Source organism: Callorhinus ursinus, unplaced genomic scaffold (genome assembly GCF_003265705.2).
Source record: "Callorhinus ursinus isolate GAN/ISIS: 27379988/994484 unplaced genomic scaffold, GSC_fseal_2.0 scaffold44, whole genome shotgun sequence".
Lineage (NCBI taxonomy): Eukaryota > Metazoa > Chordata > Mammalia > Carnivora > Otariidae > Callorhinus > Callorhinus ursinus.
Window position 1 is genome coordinate 4737347 of NW_027397106.1, and position 21402 is coordinate 4758748.

Genomic DNA, 21402 nt, shown 5'->3' on the forward strand with positions numbered 1-21402 from the left:
CTAGCACACAGCAGGCGCTCAAGAAATATTTGTTATTTAAATAAAATGAACAGACACCATGAGCATGGCTAATGGTATCAGAGAAAGAGCTCAGGGAAGAGCTCTCCCTCAATAGGTAGGGGGACCCATCCTTCAGAAGATTCTTTTATTAAAACTGGGTGACGTCGGTAAGGGGACAGTACAAAAAAAATTTTGGTCCATGAAAAAAACATAATAATTCAGTTAATAAAAACAGTTATCTTGAACAGGGACACTGTGTAGGAGTGCTGAACTTCCTTCTCATGGTTCCAGCCCCAAGGACAGAGGTTGTCCAGTGTCTGTGGGGAGAACCTTTTAAGGGAGGGATGGGATAATGGGAGGAAGGGGAAGATGGGGAGAAAATTCTGTCCCCGGTGTGGAAGAGGCAGGGATATGGGGCTGGAGGATGTGCTCGCAGGAGCCTGAGGAGGGGGTGGGGAAGCAGGGGCTTTTGTCAGTTCTGTGGGTTTAGAGCCCAGGCTGAACGGAATTCCCCCTCTGTGCCCAGCTGTCTCCCACCCTGCTATGTTGAGTCTGCGAGCCTGGGATATGCTAACTTGGGGTGATACAACCTGGAAGAAGAATCTGAGGCTCTCCTGGAAAGATGCAAAACCATCTCAGTTCCAAGGGGCCAAGATCACAAGGTCCTGCTGCTACCTGAGGGGTCTGAAGCTTTGAGGGCAGGGGCTTGGGGAGTCACAATCCTGTGAGGCAGGGAGAGGGAAGAGTCACAAACCCAACTCAGAGCTATTCGCCAGCCCTAGGCGCTTTCACTCCTCAGTGCCCTAGAAGTCACCAGTGGGTGTCAACTGGGCAGACAAGGGACAGGAAGACAGGGATGGCCCAGGGCTTTTACCCGTTTGATTTCAGGCCTGTTTCTCCATGAAGGGATAGGGGAGGCAGGGTGGAGTGAATAAATGAGTCACACCTCCAAGCAACAGCAGGTAGGAACGGCCTCTGCTGGCAATGACAATACCCCAGGTTAGATCCCTGGGGCTCTGACAGAGAAAGGCAAGATTCCCCCACCCAAATGCCCTGCATTAGGACAGCTTGAGAGCAGGGGATCCCAAAGACAGCAGCTACAGGGAGTGTGCTGGGAGGGAGCACTAGTTAAACTCCAATACTGATGTGGACCCCCTACGAGGGAGTAAGAGAAGCACTGAGACAGCAGGCCAATCCAGAGGGCTGCGGACTGACCTGGGGCTCAGTGGGGCCCAAGAACCAGGGTTCCTTTAGTGCTAGAGGGCAACAAGTAAAGGGAGAGTGTGCTCCAAACCTGTGGAGGGAAGGAAGGAAATTGGATTCTGTTATCCGGAGAGCCAAGATCAACTAGCTTATAGAGTGCCCCCAGGCCTGAGTCTCAGAGAAGGGGCTAAAGTTCCCAACTCCTGGGTCTCTGAAGGGCAGGTTCAGTGTAGCCGGTCCCCTTGAAGACCACCTGGCCTTAGGCCCAATCCATTCAATGCACTGATTACCACTACAGGTTCTCTCTCTAATACTATCTAGAGGTCCTATGTAGACCAGGGGAGGGTAGAGGCACATGGGAACTTTGTGGGGCAAAGGGAAGCTGGGGGACAGGAAGGGATGGGGTGGGAGAAGAGAGTGACAGGTGTCCTGTGAGACAGAAATGTGAGACCCTCTTCATTCTGGTGTTGTCCTTGAACCAACAGCATCCCCTGGAAGGCCCCAAGCAAGACCAAGGCAGGTGCTATGAGGCAGGCAGCACAGGGCCCAAATACGAATCGGTGCAGCCAAATCAGGGCTGTGGGAGAGGCCCTATGTATTTCGGATTCCCAAGGCTTGCTCTAATTCTTGTCGTCTCTGCTGCACCTAGTGAGAAAATAGTGGAGGGAGCAGAAGATGAGACAAACCAGAAGCTGGCACCTCATACCGCTGACCCCCATGTGGGGTTCAGACCCCTTGCTTTTTGTCAGTTTCCCAGGCCCAGGCTCCTACCTTGGAGTAGAAGTATCGGCACACAGCCTCCTGAGCCCAAGGCTGGAAGTAAAACTCAGCTCGGCGCTCTTCCTCTGGGTTACCCACCACATCAGTCATGGTCTGGGGGATATGGGAGGGGGAAGAGAGAGAATAAACTTGTCTCCCTCCTTCACACCTGTTATGGACTGAATTGTATCCCCCCAAAAGATGTCAAAAATCCTAACCCCCCAGTACCTGTGAATGTGACCTTATTTGGAAATAGGGTCTCTGCAGATGATCAAGTTAAGATGAGGTCATTAGGGTGGGCCTAATCCAACATGACTGGTATCCTTATAAAAAGGGGGAACTTGGACACAGAGACAGACATGCACAGAGGGAAGACGATGTGAAGACACTTGGAGAACACCATCTGCAAACCAAGGAATGCCTGAGGCTACCACAAGCTAGGGGAGCGCCTGGAACAGATTCTCCCTCACAGCCCTCAGAAGCAGCCAACCCTGCCAACACTGATTTCAGAATGCCAGCCTCCAGATAAAAATAAATTTTTGTTTAAGGCACTCAGTTTGTGGACTTTACTATGGCAGCCCTCGCAAACTACTAATACAACGACCGAAGTCATCCCTTGCTATCAATAAGTCTATTGCTTTTTTCAGGGACCCTTTCTGGCACCCCTCATCCCTCGCTCTTCTGCTCGGCCTCTGTAATTAGTCAGAGTCACCTTTCACGGGAAAGGAGGAAACTGCGGGCACATTTCACTCGTTCAATGCTCACCCCCCCTTCCTTGCCTGAGCTTGTGGTGCTCCCCTCTCTGAGAAACACCTCAGATCCCACCTTCACCATGGGGCGTTCCCCAGCTATCCCAGCCTCACCTACCTCCCTTCTCCTCTGAATTATCGCAGTGGTAGTGGTGAGTTCCCATCATGACATACGTGGTTTACAACTTTTTTGTATCGGATCAGTCGGTTCCCTTCCCCCCAAAAGAAAATAACCTGGTCTGAAACAATCCTTTCTTTGCTTCTGCTAATAACTTCCTTGCTCCTCCCCCCACGCCTGTCTATCAAAACCTTCCATTCTGTACAACTCCTCAGAGGGCCTATTTACTGGAAGGGATGTTGCCTAATTCATGAATCATTTGAATAAGATCAATTAGATCTTCACATTTTAAATAAATAAATAAATGCATAAATCCTATTAGCCTAGTTTCTCCAAACAGAATGCAGGTTGCTCTGAAAGCAGAGATTCAGGTTTGCACTCCATATCCCCTACCATATGGTACACGGTGACACCTCACAGTAAGGACTGGATAAACACTGATGGCTCCACCTCATATCCCGACTCATTAGAAAACCGACTCGAGAGCAGGCTAAAGAAAATCTGGTCCTTCACTTCCCCTTCTGGCTCTTCTACCAGATGCTACAGAAACAAAGCAAAAGTGTGCCTCACTGACCTAAGGCCCTATGCACCTTTCCTAGTTCTTTACCTTGAGGTCCCGGCACTGGGACTGTAGCCAATCATTGATGAAACCCTGAGGGTCTCTGGCGAAGCTCAGCATGAACTCCCGCTGGGTCTTCAGCTGATTGATAGTTTCTATTGTCTCATGAATCTGAAAGGAAGGACCTCCCAACATTTCAGACTGGGAAATGCAAAGTTACACGGCAGACAGTGCGTGCCACTCCCAAGGCAGACAGTGCGTGCCACTCCCAACTGAGGCCCGGAGTACTGCACCGAGCCCCAACTCGTGCTGCCCAGCGCTCGGCATTCTTTCAGCAGGTATGGCACAGTGTCACACACCCCACATGGCCGAAGTTTTCCTTCTGGTCTCTACAACGTCCACCACGGGGGAAGCCGCATGGCAAATAATCCACAGCACAAATAGGTGCAAAAACACTCTGAGGTGGGAGCAGTGGTACAGACTGCTGGCTCAAAACCTGTGCTCCGGAGGTCTGTTCCTGCCCTCCCCTCATCAACCATACTCGTCCTGGCAACTTCCTTCACTGACAGGTTCGTGAGTCCTCAGTCTTCAGACCAGTCCATTTTCTAAACTCCAACCACTCCATCTGTTTGGACATCTCAGGGCATCTGAAACTCTCCAAAACGAAATTCACTACCTTTCCCCCAATACTCACTTCTGTTCTCCTGTTGCCAATCTGGATGAATACTACCATGCATCCAAGCTAAAACCCTGGGAGTCATAATGCCCCCTTCTCCCTCAAGCGGCTCCCAGCCATCCAAATCTCTTCAGTTCCACTTTGACACCTCTCAGATCTACTTCTTTTCATCCTTACCGTCAGTACCACAGGTTTAGGCCTCCACACGTCTCCCGTGCGTTACTGCACTGACCTCCTATCTGGGCTTCTGGCCTCCAAATCCGCCCCTCTTAGAACTCACTTTCCTGCCAGGGATCATTCTAAATGCAAACAGCATCACTGCCTCCAGTCTTCGGGACGAAATAGAAACCAGTTTCCCTGTATCAAAGCTTCTTCATGGTTAGGCTCCTGCTTCCCTGTCTAGTTTCATTTCCCGAAACTTCCCATCCCTGGCACCCTGAAATAGATCTAGCACATTAAACGGCTTGTACTTCTTGAACATACTTCTCTCATTTTTACATACCCTGTTCTCTCTTTTTGCAATGTCCTCTGCCTCCCACACCCCTAAGCACTACCCCTTCTCCTCTTTCATTACTCTCACTTTGTCCTTCAAGATTTAGTTGGGGCACCAACTCTTCCAGGAAAGCCTCCCTGTTCTTTGCGTTCCTTCGAGCATTTTCTGGCTTTACCTGCGTGGACTATGCCTAACCAAGATAACAGCAGAAATAGCAGCAGTTATTGTTTTCATGTGCCAGATACCGTGTCTTTACATACATCGTCTCATTGAATCCTCACAACAACCTTAAAAAAAAGTAATAGTCTCTATTTCATAGTTCAAAAACTAAGGCTCCAAGCTCTTCAAAGTTATGGCCAGAATCCTAGCATCCAGCTCCAACTGGCACCTGTGCTGGCATATACTAGGTATGTCGAGAATCAAAAGACAGCCTATGAGCTGTGGCAGAGGGCTGGTGGCACCCAAGCTAACCAAGGCAGGGCCCCCTACCTTGTTGTCTAGAGTAGCAATCTCCTGCTGGCTGGCAGTCGACAGCAGGAAAGAATTCATCTGGGTCTTCAAAGTATCATCCACTTCCACATCGATGTCATAACAAGCGGTCTTTTTCTGATCATTTGGGTCAACACTGGGGAGGAAACCAAAAGGGCCTGGTAAAGGGCTTGTCCCCTAAGCCCTATTTACACAAGGATCCAGAAGAAGGCCCAAGAATGAAGGTAAGGGGTCAATTGCAAAAAGGCACAAGAGAACTTCTGCATATAACAGAAACTTCCTGTACGTTCCTTCTGATGGTAGCTACGTGGTGTTACATTTGACAAAGTCTCAAACTATACTTCAAGTGTGTGTGACCTACTGTATATAAACCCCAACAAAGCTACTGTGTTTTTTTAAATCAGTGATAAAAATTCAAATGGTCCAAAAGATATCCAGTGAAAATGAAGTTTCTCTCCCTCCCCAAAGGAAAACTACCACTGTAGTATCTTATATACCTTTCTCCCTGTTAAACTAAAATTGACCCTGAAAATAAATTCAAATAAAACACACACCATACAAAAAAAGAGTAAAAAGTGGCTTAACTTTAAGCACAGGGCAGATCAGTTATTAACAATCCAACATATAAATCATAGGAGTTACTGTTGGCTGAGTGACAGTTCAGGACATAAAGGAAGGAAAGCCTTATTGGAATTAACACGGAGTAAGGGAAAGAAGGCAAAGAGACTGTAGCCAGCCACCTGCTGCTCTGAGGAGGGGGAAGGGCATTCCTTCACTCCATATCCAGTAAGACGCCTTGCCCATCCATCTTCTGAATGGAACAGTGAAAGGAGATAATGGAACTGTGGAGTCTCAGGCTGGATGTTTTAACATCCACAAAAGAGATGGGAGCCCGTCCATGATGGGCTGGTAAACGTCTAACAACTGATTCTCCAAAAGAGGAGGGAAAAAAAAGCCAATTTGGAGCATTTGCTGATTTCTGTGGTTTAAATATTCCCAACGTGGCTGGGTTCAAGCTGCCAATGTTATGTCACTGATCACGGAGCTGTGATGAGATGTTCAGTAACACGTCATAACACATTATACCACTTTACTTTTCTGAAAGACCTATGTAAGTTTTTCCGAGGAGGATCTTCCTGTTTACAAGAACAGGCGAGAAGCAAAACCAGCGCTCAGCACTGGTGTTGCAGCAGCATCCCAGAGGCAGCACGCACCCCGAGCAGCAAGGGGCGCACCCCGAGCAGCTTCTCTGGGAGAACCACAGCCATCATCTCAGCAGCAAGCCGCCAGGGCTGTGACTTGTGTCTGTGAGCACATGGACTTTGTTTCTATTTATTTTGTGCGAAAGAGGTCCTTTTGGGGGTCTGGGACGCTCAAAAATGTTTCCACGTAAATTAAAGGTAATTGCTTTGTTGCTTTATGCCACTTTAGCTTGCGAGAAAGTCTTCACAGGAACTCTCTACTCTTGGACAGCAGGAGAAACGGACTGCTATTTCCACTATACATACGCAGCAGACGTAAGTAACCTCACAAACAGAAATACTAGTAAGATGTAATAAAACAATTAAGAAATAATGAGTTTGGGGGTGTATGTTACCCTCCTTTTCACTAAACTGTGAATTTAAAGAATTTACATCACTGCTATTTGACAACCTGCTTCCTGAAAATCGGATAACTGGTTGGTGAAAGTCGGTGTCGGCCCACTGCAGCACACTGCCGCCTCTCCGACGCGCGCTCACCTGATGACATGATTAATGATGATGGGCTCTGGTGGCATAAGCAAGGCATGCAGCCGTTGAGGGATCTCTGAAAACTTCATACGTTGAGACTCGAAGATCTGTGTGAAAGAGGAAAAAGGCAGCTAAGAAGTGGGCATTTTGGGCACACCTAGTGCTCCACTGGACTCTGGCAAACGAACGGGTCCTTCTCTTACCTGCTGGAGGTACTTGTCACAGATGACAAACTCCCGCTCGTGAGGGTCCTGGAGCTTATGTGTCTTAATATATTGCCACAGTGCTTGGATGATCACTGGACGGGTCTGGGTGTGGATGCCCAGGAGCCGAGCCAGGCGAGGGTCTAATTTAAACTGGGGAGGCTGCAGAGAACCAAAGAGGACAGGGATGAAGCTAGTGAGCTGGGTCTATATGCATTTTGGGGTGCTTTAGCGTGGCCACACATTCAAGCCATTCAACAAGCATTAATGTAGTGCTTTCTCTGGGGCCAAAAAACACTAGAAGGAACTTAGAGGTGACTAAGCCCCTCTGCTTATATTTAGGGAGTTTATCGTCTGGTGACAAATCACCCGCAACTACACTTAAACCTCTGAGTATCAGGCTGCTGATGGGAGGTGGCTGTGAAAGCTAGGTCCCCTGACGTCACCCCAGAATACCTGGTAGTCCAGCATCAGGAGGACAGTACACCGTACATTCACATCTCCTGGCCGCTTCACCTGGAAGCCGTCCGTCTCCTGGGTAGTGGCGGTCCTGTGCCACTACAGAGAGGAAGATGTCAGGGGGTGCTCTCCCAGAGGAAGAGCTGGGGTGGGAGGGAAGAGCGTCTGTAATGACTAAATATTCAACTTCGATTACTGAGGCTATTGGGAAAGAGCAATAGCATGAGACATTTCTAAACACTGCATAAAGGTCTAGGATTACTGTCTGTACATAAACAGATTAACCTTTGATTCTGTCTAGGGTCACATTTAAATTAGTCTAAATTTTCAGCGGTAACTTTATCCACCAAATGGATAATACGTTATGTGCACAGTAAAAAAAAAACGTGGCCATCATTTCTTGAATACTTACTATGTTCAAGAGTCTTCTAAGACCTTTACCTGGGATTATCTCATTTAATTCCCACAACTTCCACATAAGATACACACAATTAAACTTATTTTACAGAAGAGCAAACTAATGCTTAGAAGAGCAGAGTAACTTGTCTAAGGTCAAACAACCACTAGGTGGTAGCGCTGTGATTTGAGGTCTGGCTTGTCTGATTCTAAAGCCCACTTTCTTAGCCACTATACTCTACTGCTATAAAGTCAAGTTAAATATATTTACAAACTTCTATTGATTCTATGACTTATTTCCCTTATTAGATGGTAAAGACCTTTCCATATCTCTTAGTGGTTGAGGTTAAGGGGCTGCAGCTACACTGGCAAAGAAAGGAGCAGGTTAAGTTTCCCTCAGGGAGCTGGACTGTCTCATTCTGTTTTGTCTGTACCCCAAAGAACACTGTCACTAATATGGTCTTCAGAACACTGTGTAACCAGCCTTTTAACAAAGGATTTCTGATGATGTGAGATGTGAATCTAAACAGAACAGGAGCCAAAAGGAAGTCCCCGATCTATCTATAGAGGTAACCTTGCAAGGACTAGAACCCTATTAGTTAACCACCTCAATTACAGCACCTGCTATCAGGAAAAACTGAGTAGGGTGTGGATAACTACATCTTACCATTATTAATAAGCAAGATGCAGAGATGACCTGGAATGTATAAGAGGCCTCCATTAGAATTTCCCTTGAGGCAGCACCCAGGATAGTAACATTAAAAAGGTGGGACAAGTCAGACTGCAAGAGCTCTTGGGTTCAAACAGTACCAGAACTAAACAGCTAGTGCCACCTGGAGGTCAACGTGCAAACTGCAAGGGCAGTACTTTATACCGGGGGGTAACCCTTTATACCTCCCCCTCTCCCTAAACATTAAAGTTGGGCTCCCAAGTCCATCATCCTCCAGTCATGGAGTCAAAAACCAGAGGACAGAACTACTCACTTCTACCAGATGGTTGTCTGGCCCATACAGGTCTTTGTCCAGTTCGATCACCAAGGACTTAAAAAAGGAAGAGAATTTCCTCTTTTGTTTGGTGGCATCATATTTGGACAAAGCTGACTAGAGGAGAGAGGGGAGAGATCATGTTAGAAAAGACCAGAAGAAATTCCTCAAGACAAAATCCCATTAAAGAGGAACCCACAACAGCAATGGGAAAAAAACTCAAAACTGTCTTCTGAATCTCTCTCAGAAGATGACAAGGTCGGTGTCTGGGGGTATTAAACCCATCAGGGTAGCCACAGAACCCTGAAGCAGCAGCCAATAACATGTACAGGGTCACTGACTTACCTACCTCATTTCCCTAAGGGAAATGAGGCAAGTTAAGCCAAACCATTGCCCATAACAAAGCGAGTCTGAACAGAGAAAAGTCTCACTCTAGAGGGGAAATGAATCACAGGCAGTAAGCAGCCAGAACAAAAACAGCTTTATTTGGATGGAATGACACCACCAGCAGATGGACTGGACCTATATAGAGAAGGAAGCTCTGACATGGAGCCCTGGTTCTCCTGCAAAAATGCATTCAAATTAGCTTGCTTATGAACAGCTAAAAATAGAGAGTGTAAGGAATTAAAGGTGAGCTTCTGGGGTAGGAAGTTTGGGGGCTAATACCTGTCAGCTGATGCTCCCCATGAAGCAAAGAAAACTATCCCTCTTCAACCGTGAGAGGTCTCCAATGCAAGCTGGGAAGGTGGCGATACCGCAGTGGGAATCAAGGACCCCAAGGACTCAGAGGGAAAAGCATGTCTTCAAGTGCTAAGTGCAAACTCACTTGATTTTTAAGAAACAAAAACCAAAAACTGAATAATCTGCAGACGCTAAGTCCAATGGCCAGCACCATCAGAAGGGAGGTAAACAACAAATCAAATCCCAGAACAATAAGGTTCTTGATATGATACCACAGCGAAGGCCAAGCTGTGGGAGCCAGACACAAAGAACCATTGTCTTTTAGTGCAGGGAACACAGTGACCCTCTCCCTGCTGTTCCCAACAGGAGCTGTGAGCACCGATCAGGCTTCCTGCCAACCAGACAACATTGCTTGCTCCCAGCAGCTCCCACCCTACACGTCAACCACAGTGGACTTTGAACTCACATCCTCCAGGAGCCGTCCTTCTACCCGAAGCTCCCAGGAAGCCACCGTCCCTTCCCCATCCTCGGCATCTGACTTAGCCGGATTGAAAGTGTTAGAAATGAAAATTCGCAGCTTCCGTTTTTGCTGAGGAAGGCAGAAACAGGATTGATGGTGGGGGGTCAGTGGTTTAATATTGAAGACAAGTTCTCCCCAAACCCCCAAATTACTCCTAATAGACTGGCTTACTATCTACCCATTCCCTGGGGTGGGTGGATACAGATTCCATCTAGAAGAATACAGGCCCCTGGCCTGAGTGCAAGTGCATACACGAGGATGCCAAACAGACAAAGTCATGCAAGGTGCCAGGTTCCCAAGGTAGCAGAGCAGTTATGGCAAAAACACGGACAGGGTATATTTCTGGTGCAAGAGATAGCAAAAGCCCCTCCCCCTTTGCTGTTCAGTTCTAATGTAATTCTCAGTTTGTAGGCGGAAGGGAGATGTAATTTAAATGCCAAGGAGAGCTGTGCTATGCCTTTGATTTCTCATCCTAAGCCCAGTGAAGGTTCCTGAGTCCTCTCCTTTGGCTCTCTGCCTAGCACTCTCCTGCATTACCTTGATGGGACGTTTCAAGGCCTCCTGGATATCTAGCCGTTTCCTCATGATAGTCTGGTCCAGCTTCCTTTCAAAAGCCAAGAGATCCATATAGGCCTGGGATTCTGGCACCAGTTCACGAATCTTAGGAACAGAAAGATATCATTGGGATCTAGAGCTGACCATTTCTATTTTCAAACTCAGCACATCCTCAAGAAGACCTACAGCCTGGACTCACCCTTTGAGGTAGAATTTTGTCAGCCATCTTCTTTTTCTTTGCACTGTTTGGAATAAATACTGTTATCAGGTTGGGACAGAACTAGCCAGAACATGAAGACAGACTGGTCAGCACCTCCGTTTACAGGAAAATGAAGGGACTGCAAAGCATCTCTCAAATCAAAGACACTCCGCCCATCCCCACCCCCACCCATGTGAGGCATTCTGAAGAATGAGCACCCATTTGCTGACATAGCACCACCACTTCTGGGTTCAGTCTCTCCCATCACCTGTGTCCTCACGGGCTTCCTCCCTCCTTCCCTCCCTCCCTCGCCCCAGAGTCATCTTACTTGTGATTTCGATTTTGGACCGCCTGCTGCTGGACCTGCTGTATCTGCTGAGGTGCAGGTCTCTTGCGGGACTGGTCCATCCCTGACTGGGCCAGGCCAGGTCGGACTGAAGGGTTCCCCCCATAGCCAGGGGGTCCCATGGAAGGTCCCTGAGGTGTCATTCGGCTGCCTGGCAGCATACCTGGTCTCTATAGAGAGGAGAGGACCCAGAGATGTCATGGCTTCCCTACAAACCCCACCAAGAAAAAGCGGGAGATGGCCAAAGTTCTTTGAATGAACAAGGCTGGGGGTGGGGTGGAGCACAATGGGAGGAGAGCCCTCTGTCTCCGAAATCCAAATAACTGGAGCTTCCTGTACTCCAGGTACAATTCCACAGGGAAATATAGCCCCAAAGCTAAGACATACCCAGATTATACTCAAATGCTCCCCAGTTTATTTTGTATCTGAGACACTGGGCATCTTCTCTAAGTCCCACATTTACTCAGATGGTACTGCCAGCTATCGTCTCCTTAGAAGCTGACCTCAATTTGCTTGCTACACTTTCTGTGTTCCTCCGGGCACTGGAACTGCCTTAGCCCTTTTGCACTCCAGTCCTCACATGCCCACCTTTGGCCCCACTTCAACCACGCTGTTTCTGTACCCTGACTCCCCAACGGAAACAATGCTCCCAGGAGCAGGTGGGGATGCTAACCGCCTCCCTTATCTTCCTCCGCACTGCCTCCCCTCACCCCTACTCAGGGCCCGAATCCCTCCCAGGAGAGTCCCTCCTACTTCTCCCCCACCCCTGTCAGTCCCAGGCCCCCGCTCGGCCCCGCCCCCAGCCCGCGCGCCCCTCCTCCTGCCCCACTCACCGGATAGGCCGCTCCGGGCATCGGGGAGCGGTACAGCCCTTGACCCGGCGCCGGGCCCATTCGCACAGGAGGTCCCGGAGTCCCACCCGGACCCAGGGCAGCTGCCGCGCCCGCCCCTCCTGAGGCTCCGGCGCCGCCGCTCGGAGCCACAGACTGGAAACCCGCCCGGGCCGCCATCTTCCCCCGAGCCGCTGCTGCAGCTGCACAAAGAACCGGAACCGGAACTCCCCCCGCCCCCCGCGCGCCCCCCGCGCGCCCCCCGCACGCCCGCTTGTCCGCCCGGCCGGCCGGCCGGCACGGGAGGCTCGGGGCAGCGAGACTGTGGGCTAGAGGGGGGCGACTAGCGGAAAAGGCGTGCTGACCACTCCCTCCCGCGTTCGCGCTCCGGCAGGGAAGACCATAGAGAAGAATTCCGGGATAGAGAGGCCCTGTGAGCGGGCGCCCCCAGGCCGACGGGAGGAAGACGAGGCCCTGGAAAGGGGGACCACACCTCAGCCTCAGTGCTCTGATGACGGGGGTGATGGGAGTAACTGCTTCGTGCAGGCGCAGGAGATTTAACTTTCCAAAGCGCTTTGTTTTTCGTTACCTTCTCTTACTGCTGTAAGCCTGGGCTGAAGAGGAGAATGCACTGTTTATTCCATTTTACAAACCGGAAAGCTGATCTTAGTGAATGACTTGGCAAAGATCGACCAACAAGTTAGCCGTAAAGCCAAAGCCCAGAATCCAGATCTTCTAGCTCATAGCCCAGGGCTCATTCCACAGATACAGTACCTCAGTAACTGCCTCACACCGCAATTTGAAACCAACTTTGTCGCTGACCTTTAAAACTTAACCTGCTTCCAGATTTTGTTTTTGGATTTTGACCCTGCCCCCCTCTAAAGAATCCTTTTGTGCTAGGACTTCTCTTTGGGACTTTTGTTGCCTTTCACCTCGCCCTTTTTTCCTGGCCAGTGATTGAAACCATTCCTGGTGTGATGGTCAGTCGGCCCCATCCCAGGAGGCTCAAGTCTTCTTACTTCTCCCTGATTGTTTGGCCCCAAGCTAAGCTCAGCTCTAGGCACTTCTTGGTAAGGCCTCAGTACTATTCAATTAAGAGAAGAACGACACTGAAGAGATAGTTGAAACCCAGTTTATTAGACCAGAGGCATGCGTCACCCATAGCCCTGCCTGCGGTTCCCCATCCGGTGCACACCCATGGGCCTTGCTCCTGCTTCCCTCTGGAGAGGTCTGATCTCCAAGGAACTTCTAGGAACCAAGAGTTCCCGAAAATCCCATAGCCTCACTCTGCAGCTCCAGACCAATGCACAGGTGACCTGCCAAAGTCCTGTTCTGGGGTTGGAGACCAAGAGACAGTTGGGTAGAGAAGACTTGGGAAGGGGTAGGGCTCTGGCCTAGGAGGAGTGCCTGGGGGAGGGGGCATGGTAGGCCCTCTACCTCATTCATTTTTCATTAAGATAGGAAGGGAGGGACAGAACAGCAGAGCTTTCAACTACCTCTCTAGTCCTGTATTTTCCCCATTACCAAACCATACCTCGCCAGAAAATCTAAGTGGTGGGCTTGGGTATCAGGTGAGGAAAGGAGGCTGGGCACCCAGAAGAAAGGAAAGGTCACTGACTGAGGACCCCAACTTCTGCTTGTCAGCACCCCACTGCTCCAGCTACAAGAGTCACCAATCCACAGCTCCCCTTGTCTCTGATACCCTTGGCTTAGTGTGCAGAGCAGATCTCCATTCCCTGGGTGGGGGCTCTGTCTGTAGCTGCCCCTTCCCTGGGGAGGCCACAGTCAGCCAGGCAAAGGGCATTGGGATGGTGGAACAGGGGAGGGATTGTTAAGGCTACAGGGAGGGCATAGGGTGCCCGGGGTTGGGGGGAGAGGGTGAGGCCAGAAAGAGGCAGAGCTTGTGATTCACAGCTTCCTTTATGTCGCCACCGAGACAGTGCGAAGGTTACAATGCGCGTGTCGTCTCCTTGTGCTTCTCAGAGGGATGTGTGTACACAGTACAGACAGCAGGGGAGAGAGTCCAACCCTTTATACAGGCGAAGGCATTCAGAGACCAGGGAGGGAGTGGGGACACAGAAAGGGGGACTCTGGGTGGGAGGATGGTTCTTAGAGACAAGAGGGGATGGGGTCGAGACAGACAGAGCTCGGGGAAAGTATATACAGAGATAATAGCAATATAGAGTCTGTATCATATAGAAATAGAAAATGCAGATGAGGTTGTTGAGAGAAGCAAATGAAGTTGGGGAAGAGGACTTGGGAGAGTTCCATAAGAAAATTTATGGATGTGGCCCTCTGCAGGGGCCCCTGGGAGAGGGACCAGTGAGGTTAGGCACCAGTGCCCCTCTCCCTGAGCTGGGAGCCAACCAGCTGGATCTTTCATGGGATGGTAGAGGAGTGCTACCTCTTGGGATTTCTCTCCAGCCGTTCTGGGGTGGGGGGCAACTTATGGGTATCAGGATGTGGCCTACAGCACCAGGGCCACATCTTCTCCCCATCATCCACTTCTTCAAGGGATACCCCACCCCCAACTCCCTGGAGACTTCACATGTAAGGGGGTGGGGATGGGGACTAGGGTCTTCGTTCCTGCCTGGAGACTTGGGGTGGGGGGGGTCACTGGGCTGAGAGGGTCTCTTAAGGCTGGGGAAGCCCCCCCCCACTAGCCCTCCCCTTCAAGGTACATTCTCTGGTTTGGGGCCAAATTCCAGACCCCAAGGATCCCCTCCACCCCCCACTGGGAGGGGCTTTGGTGACTGGTGGCAGCAGAATGTAGGTGGACACTCAGATGACAGACAGCCAGACAGACAGAATTCAGGCTGGGAGCTGGGGGAGGCAGCATGGAGCAGAGAGGGGCGGCCTGAGGTCACCTGCCCCATTCTCTCTTTTTAGTTAAGTTTAGTTTGTTGTTGTTGTTGTTGTTTTAGATTAGTTTTGGTAAAAATAAAAAGAATGGGATAGAGGCAGGGAGAGGGCTCTGTGGCCAAGATCCCTTCCTCACCATAGACAAGAGGGAAGGACTGCCCAGGAGTGGGGGTCTACCTTGGGAGGGGGGAGGGCGTCCCCAGGGCAGATGTGGGGGGGCACGGCCGAGGGCCCCCTTGCTGTCCTAGCCCTTCCCACCTAGGCCTTTGGTACAGTGGCCTGCGGGGCTCAGCAGGTAAAGTCCTCAAAAGTGCCTCGGGCCGGATGGTGAGGTAGGATGTTGGCAGCATACGTCATCCCGGCGGGGTGGCCCCGGAGGCTCTCACACGGGTTCTAGGGGAACGGCACAGGACAGGGACTGGTTATCAGAAGGGTCACAGGTGGTCCTGGGGTGTGGGGGAGTCAGAGGCAGAGGAGAAAAGGTGGTAAGGCGGGGGGGCGGGGGGGGGGGGGGGAGGGGGGTGGGCCTGGGGGGGAAGGGGCGGGGCCGGAGGGCACCTCTCTCGCTCCCTCACATGTCTTTTGACGTCATCCAGGCTAAGGGCCACACCCTTGTCCGCACTGCTCCTTTTGGCCTCCTTCTGGCACTTTCCTCTTCTGCACAGCTTGTGCTTGATGACCTGGGACAGAGGTGGGGTGGTGAGTGGTTGGGCGGGCTGGAACCCCGCCCCGCCCGTGACCCCACCCCAACGCCCCACCGCCGCTTACCTCATAGGCGTAGTCAAAGAGCTCCAGTACCGTGAGGATGCTGGCCCCAATGAACAGCCCCATCTGGCCCCCAATGTCACCTGCAGGGGGGCACGGGGAGGTCAGTGGTGTCAGGACACCTGGAAGCAGCAGAGCTCACTGGGACAGGGGCAGGCAAGTCGTATTTGCAAAAAGATCGACAGCCTTTGTACAGAAGGAGCACAAAGCAATTCTGGTAGGGTTCTTACATTCTTCTCTATGTTTTTCTGCATTTTTCTACTTTCCTAAAGTGAACAGATATTATTCAGAAAACATAAAATACCCCAACACTCATTCTCTGGGTAAATTTTCAAAGGCTTATGAAATAGTCCCCCATTCATGCCCACAGGCCTGTCTCTTCCACTTTGCCCTAAGAGAAGGTTCAGTCCCCTCCTCCCACTACATACCAAGACAACAGTGTTTGGGGAAAGGCCCTGGGTGGGGGGTCGGGGGGATGGCAGGGGAGGAAGGAACTTGTGGGACAGAGGTGGGCAGCCTGCTTTGGGTGGTAGGGTGTTGCACCATGCCCATGGCATGGGAAGGGGACAGTGCCATGAGCAGCTCACCCAGGAGCCCTGCAATTTCATAGGCCTTCTTCTGCTCAATAGTCTCATAGTTGAGGACTTCAAAGAAAATGTCCAGCACCAGGATGTTCTCCCTGCAAAGGGGTTGGGGGAGGAGACCTAGGTTCAGGTCACATCTCTGTCCCTCACTGGCTAGGTGACCTTAGCAAGTTACCCTCTCTGAATCTGTCTCCGCATCCATAAAATGAGATGTTGATGGGGGTACCGGCCTTGTAGAATTGTCGTGAGGATCAAATGTGATGGCAAAAACAAAAAGACGCTCTGCACACTGGCAGGCGTGGAGTGATCCCAGTTATAGCAGTGAAAATGAAGATACAGAATGAAGCGATGAGGAAAGAGAAGTGCTTGCTTTGCTTGTTCCAACTTGATCTGCCCTCCATGCCCACCCGTCTCTTTGGTTGTCTTCCCCTTGTCATCTTCATCTCCTCCTGTCTGCCGGCCCCTCAAAGCCCACTCATACCCTTTACAGTCCCAGCCCAAGGGCCCTGCCCTGCACAATCAGAGCCCTTACCCTATGTACTGCTCAGACTTGTTGAACTTCTTGGCCAGGTACTTGGCTGATGCTTTGCTGGGGATCTTGACCATGGACAGCTCCTTGCCGTAGCGGGTTAGGTTGCAGGGCATTTCACACACACAGTACTCCTGGTCCTTCTCCACCAGGAAGTCTGTGCCCGACCAGGCGAGAGGCACCAGCTGAGTGGTGCCCTTCGGCCAGCACCTTCCTAACATGAACATTCTGGCCCTGTCCAAAGGAAGCCTGGGCCCCTTTCTCTTTTTCTGACCTGTCGTTCACCTCAGCCCTGTGCCCACCTTGTGCTCCCCATGGGTATTTCTCAGTCCTGTATCTCATTGCCTCAGGGCCCTCGGGGGTCAAGCAGCCGAGATGCTGATGAGAGAGGGGGAGGGCCCCTCCCAGGTACTCCTGCTGATTTTTCAGAGGGGCCTTTAGAGATGCTATTCCCAGCTTTGCTAAAGTCAGACACAAGAGAGTTCAAGTGAAGCCTGATCCAGGAGTTATTTGAAGCTTCTAGGAACTTGGTCTGAAACCCCTATGCATGTGGCTCCTTCCTTCCCCCAGACTGCCCCGAGACAGGGGTGCTCACCCAGAGCAGGATCCGCACACTCCTTGTACTGTTCTGGAGTGCAGTATGGGGCATCCCCTAACAGAGGAGAAAAGACAGTGGTACAGGATGGAGATTAAAGGGTCTTGTGATGATGGTGGTACCAAGAGTCTAGAAACTGGAAGATGGGAGTGGGCTGGAGGGCAGGACTAGCTAGCCCCCAGTGTGTTCTGCAGGTGACCCACCCCACAGTCCATCCCTCCTAGACCCCTTCCCGCACGTTTCTGTGGGTACAGGCAGGAATTGAGGTGAGAGGGACAAGAGTTTTAGGAGTATGGGATGGGGTTAGAACTGGGCTGGGGAGAAGGCATTTAATCTTGCTTCCGTGTTGGCAGGAGGTTGATATGCGTGGGGAGCTGGTGAGGGGCAGTGCAGTGCAGGCTGAGGGGCCCCAAGATCGTGTTTGGAGCTTTGGGGCCTGACCTGGCATGTGCACCATGCGACAGTTACAGTTCTCCACCAGGTAGCGTGTCTCACAGTCGATGCGGCAGGCAGTAATGCTGTAGGAGTCGAAGAAATCCGAGTCCATGGTAACAGCTTTGCAGGTGCCCCAGGGCGGGGGCAGGTAGATGAGCTGCTGGGAGAGCCGGGGAGCTGGGGGGTGTGGGGACTTCTCCCCGAGTCACCTCGATGGACTTCTCTGATAAGACGCAGAACTCGGGAGTCCTGCTCCCTGTCCCTCCGCAGACTGTGAGGGTCTCAGAGTTTATACAGCACTCCTGTTCATTCATGCTGCTCAATCGTCAGATCGGTACCCAGGCCCTAGCTCACCCGTCCCTCCTGTATTGATTACCCACCACTCCATCTCGATCCCTCAACACCCCACCCTGGGACCAGCCTCTTGTGGCCCTCTCACCCGCTGCTCCTGGCAGGACACAAAGGTCTGGAACCCCGGGGCCACACCAAAGCCCAGCTGGTCGATGAAGGGAGGTTCATCCTGACTGTGGATCTGCACTTTGATGCCCGCTTCGAAGGACGTCTCATCTATGGGAATGAGGGGCAGGGGGTGTATTGGGAGGGCTTCTGACTCCCTAACCTCCTTCAGAGCTGGGGCCATGCTTCCTCTCCTAGGGATAAGCACAGTGCACACTGGGACACTGGGGGAGGCGTTAATCTATAGGGGCCCTGGCCCATCCCCAGCCTCCTTTCGGGTTTGCTAGCTCCATGCTGCCCTGATGAACCTTGCATCCTACATACTTTTCTTACCTGGCTTCGGCTATGCATCTTGGTGTTTCAAATTCTTTCCCAGACACTCTCTATTTCTCTCCCTCCTTGTCTCCCTTCTCCCTAGCTCTCTCAGCCCCAAGGTCCCCTGAGACCAGACTGACGGCAGGCAGCCCAAGAAGAGAGGGAGTTATTTATAGAGAGAGCGACGACCACTGATGGAAAGGGATGGCTGGTTACCTTGGAGAGTAACTGAGCCAGGAAGGGAGAGCTAGAGAACTGTGAGGGTGGCAGGCAGGTAGAGTCGGAGATGGAGATGGCAAGATGCTGGGAGGAAGGGAGGAGAGCCCGAGTCCTGCCTCAGGTCCCACAGTGGATCTCAGGAGTCCCCTGGTGGAAGCTGATGGCTAGGGCCATGGGAAGGGGCCCCTGAGAGAAGTGACATACCAGTCTCTCCCCATACAGGCAGGTACTCGTCCTGCTGGATGTCCAGCATGATCTCCAGCCCATTGCCAGTCCCACCCTTCATGGTCTTCAGTCGTGGACGCCCATCTCGGCCCGAGTTGAATGTGTAGCACTTGCCATACCGTGTGAAGACCTGGCGAGGGCAGAGTGAAGAGCCTGAGAGTCCTGCCAGCACCCCCTACTTACCAAGGGCTGTCCCCAGACCCCTCCGCTGCTGGAATCTCAACACGCTTCAGGAACAGTCCCTTCTGTGCAGCCCATTCTCCATTTGTCCTCCCTCCCGTTCATTCTCTGCCCTTCTTTGCCCTGATACGGGCCCCGGGAAAGCTGATCTCTGTGGGGTGCACTGCCCGTGTTCTTCTGCCACTTGGACAGGCTTTGGGTTGGGTTGGCCAATGCAAGCTATCAGTGAGGGATCAGAGGGCAGAAGGAGGGAGCTCTCGATCAGGGTGTGAATCCTTCCCCACCCCTCACCCCTCTGAGAATGCTCTGGCAGTGGTTTCGATCCTCTGAGACTATAGATCCTGCCAGGAGGGCTCCCTGCAAAGCACTGCTGTTCCCCTGTGCCCCTTTAGCCTGTTGGTGACAATTTCCCACTATCACCAGGTGCCTCAGGCCCCTTCAGGCAGAGTTTCCTTCACTCTGCCCACAACTCTATAAACAGTCCCCTTGTTCGAGTCTTTTCAATTAAACTATCTGAGTGGCAGTCTTCTTCCTGCTGGGACCCTGACATACACACCTCCATCACCAGGATCCCGTCACTGCCATACTCCCGGTCCCTCCTTGGGACCTTCTCTTCAGGCCCAAGCTCCCAGGGCCTCCTGAGATCTTCTCTTCTCCTGGATTTTGCCCTGGGCATCTGAAATTCTGCTCTCCCCAAGGTCCTTCCCCCAAACCAAGCTAAGCGTTTTCGTTTTCTCCAGCCATTAGCCCCTTGTGTCTATCATTGTCCTGTCATCACCAGAACCTGAGAGCAGACCCAGTTGCCATCGCAAGGACCATGCTCACCCAAGCCCAGCTTTGGTACTGGATTTGGTCCTGAGCCTCCAGGGCAAGGAACACTTAGCAATGCTTGTGCAGAACCAAGAGGACCTCAGAGGAGCTCTCTGCCCTGGGGGCAGTCTTCCCACTCCAGGCCTCGGAACAGCCCTTATCACGGCTCTGATGACACAGCCACAGAGGGAAGAGCGAACCAATTCTTTACAGCCCTCTCCCCACAGTTTCTTGGAATGTTTCCAGGTTCCCACACATGGGGTGAGTGTGCTTTTCCTACAGCCTCATGGTGACAAAGTCCACGAAGTGAGTCAGAAGGTAAGGGACAGACATAGCCCAGAGAAAGAGAGACAGCGTCAGGCCAGACCAGAGCGGTCAGTGGTGTGGGGGGTACTAGTCCCCTTCTCCCTTCCTAGAACAACCTCCACCCCCATCCAGAAAAGAAAAGGCAAAGTCCACAGATGAGGTAGAGAGGGAACTCCCACGACTCCTAACCCCCCAGCCCGCTATGAGGTTTTGTGGCATTCTGTCACAGGCTCCAGACACACACCCATGCCTACCCTCCATCTGGGGGCGTGAGGGACTCCAGGGTGGCTGAAAACGACAGCCTTGCTAGGGCTGAGCTGTGCTGCGGACCTGCGGACTGCTGCTGCCACCTGGTGGTTCTATGCGAGAAGTGTCTGCTCTACCCTTAGGTCCAGAGGAAGCCAGGTTGACTCCTTCATTTTATCCCATGTTCCTCTATTTCCTGGCCTGCCTGAGGTCCAGTGGCCCAAACCTCCAGATCCCTGTCTGCAGTTGGTCCACAACGCACTTATATGATGACACCCACCTGCTCCTGCGCCAGGGCGGAAGTGGGGGATGGGGGCGGGTAGGTGTGTGGGAAAAGAAGGCCTGGCATCTGGCACCTGGAGGGGGTAGAAGAGTCAGGCCAGACAGAACTGGAAGCTGAACTGGGGAGGGGATGGGGTGCCACTTGGTCTCTCAGCAAGGAAGACCCTAGACTCCAGAGTGGGAGGGCAAGCAGGAGGCTGACTCCCCATCGAGGGCTTCCCCAGGGAAGAGGATCCCTGATCACCTAGAGCTGCAGGGAGGGGAAGATTTAGAGGAAGACTTGTTATTCTCCCTCAGAGAGACAGACAGACGGACACACACACACACACACACACACACACACACACACACACACTGTAGGAGGAGCACTGAAAGACCAAGTGAGGATGCACTCAAGTCCCTGCTGTGGTCACTACTGAGAAGGGGCGTGGTGGGGTGGAGTCGGGGACTGTCCTCACCCTCCCCCTCCCTTCCACACCCTTCTCCTGCACCTCCGGAGACCAGGTGACACCTGCCCCAGCTCCAGTCCAGGGGTCATAGTCAAAATTGTTAAGGCCAGGTGTGGGTCCCCACCATCAGATCAAAGGTTGACCTCAAAGACAGAGTAAGGTCCTAGGCTCTTCTGGATCACAGGGAGGTCTGGGG

The 21402-nt window shown here is 51.8% G+C and overlaps 2 protein-coding genes across 11 annotated transcripts in view; both read right to left on the reverse strand.

Moving 5' to 3' along the window:
* Window positions 1-69: 69 nt before the first annotated feature.
* On the reverse strand, window positions 70-12257 carry SMARCD1 (SWI/SNF related BAF chromatin remodeling complex subunit D1). Of its 6 annotated transcripts, XR_003210333.2 has the most exons (15): window positions 11952-12257; window positions 11101-11288; window positions 10773-10815; window positions 10556-10678; window positions 9965-10087; window positions 8818-8934; window positions 7436-7537; window positions 6980-7141; window positions 6786-6883; window positions 5047-5182; window positions 3437-3559; window positions 2191-2223; window positions 1975-2076; window positions 1216-1848; window positions 70-722 (listed from the first exon to the last, which is right to left on the reverse strand). XR_003210333.2 is itself a non-coding variant. In XM_025882681.2 (14 exons), the coding sequence occupies exons 1-14, from the start codon at window positions 12126-12128 to the stop codon at window positions 1795-1797; spliced, it is 1581 nt and encodes a 526-aa protein (XP_025738466.1). In that variant the 5' UTR covers window positions 12129-12257; the 3' UTR covers window positions 70-1794. The 6 variants fall into 6 exon arrangements, 5 of the variants coding, with proteins under 5 accessions (XP_025738466.1, XP_025738467.1, XP_073738114.1 ...); XM_025882681.2 differs by having other exon boundaries at window positions 70-1848; XM_025882682.2 differs by lacking the exon at window positions 2191-2223 and having other exon boundaries at window positions 70-1848.
* Window positions 12258-13148: 891 nt separating this feature from the next.
* Window positions 13149-21402, reverse strand: part of ASIC1 (acid sensing ion channel subunit 1) — a 46202-nt gene continuing 37948 nt past the window's right edge. For 3 of the 5 annotated variants that reach the window (XM_073882007.1, XM_025882680.2, XM_025882679.2), the window contains 9 exons: window positions 18913-19063; window positions 18158-18285; window positions 17725-17875; window positions 17284-17340; window positions 16692-16845; window positions 16163-16254; window positions 15579-15658; window positions 15386-15490; window positions 13259-15203 (listed from right to left, as the gene is read on the reverse strand). In XM_073882007.1, coding sequence (XP_073738108.1) covers window positions 15099-15203; window positions 15386-15490; window positions 15579-15658; window positions 16163-16254; window positions 16692-16845; window positions 17284-17340; window positions 17725-17875; window positions 18158-18285; window positions 18913-19063 — 1023 coding nt within the window. In that variant the 3' untranslated portion in view covers window positions 13259-15098. Of the gene's footprint in view, window positions 15204-15385; window positions 15491-15578; window positions 15659-16162; window positions 16255-16691; window positions 16846-17283; window positions 17341-17724; window positions 17876-18157; window positions 18286-18912; window positions 19064-19669; window positions 21218-21402 lie in introns of those variants that run through there. The other 2 variants (XM_073882006.1, XM_073882008.1) reach the window with 2 other exon arrangements.

Excerpts from the sequence above, each read along its gene's own strand:
- SMARCD1 (XM_025882681.2), bottom strand. The coding sequence starts at position 12,128 with ATGGCGGCCCGGGCGGGTTTCCAGTCTGTGGCTCCGAGCGGCGGCGCC. Across the intron at positions 7,538-8,817 it reads CAGACAACCATCTGGTAGAA|TGGCACAGGACCGCCACTAC; the intron begins GTGAGTAGTTCT and ends TCCTCTCTGTAG. Across the intron at positions 6,884-6,979 it reads GTGACAAGTACCTCCAGCAG|ATCTTCGAGTCTCAACGTAT; the intron begins GTAAGAGAAGGA and ends TCTTTCACACAG.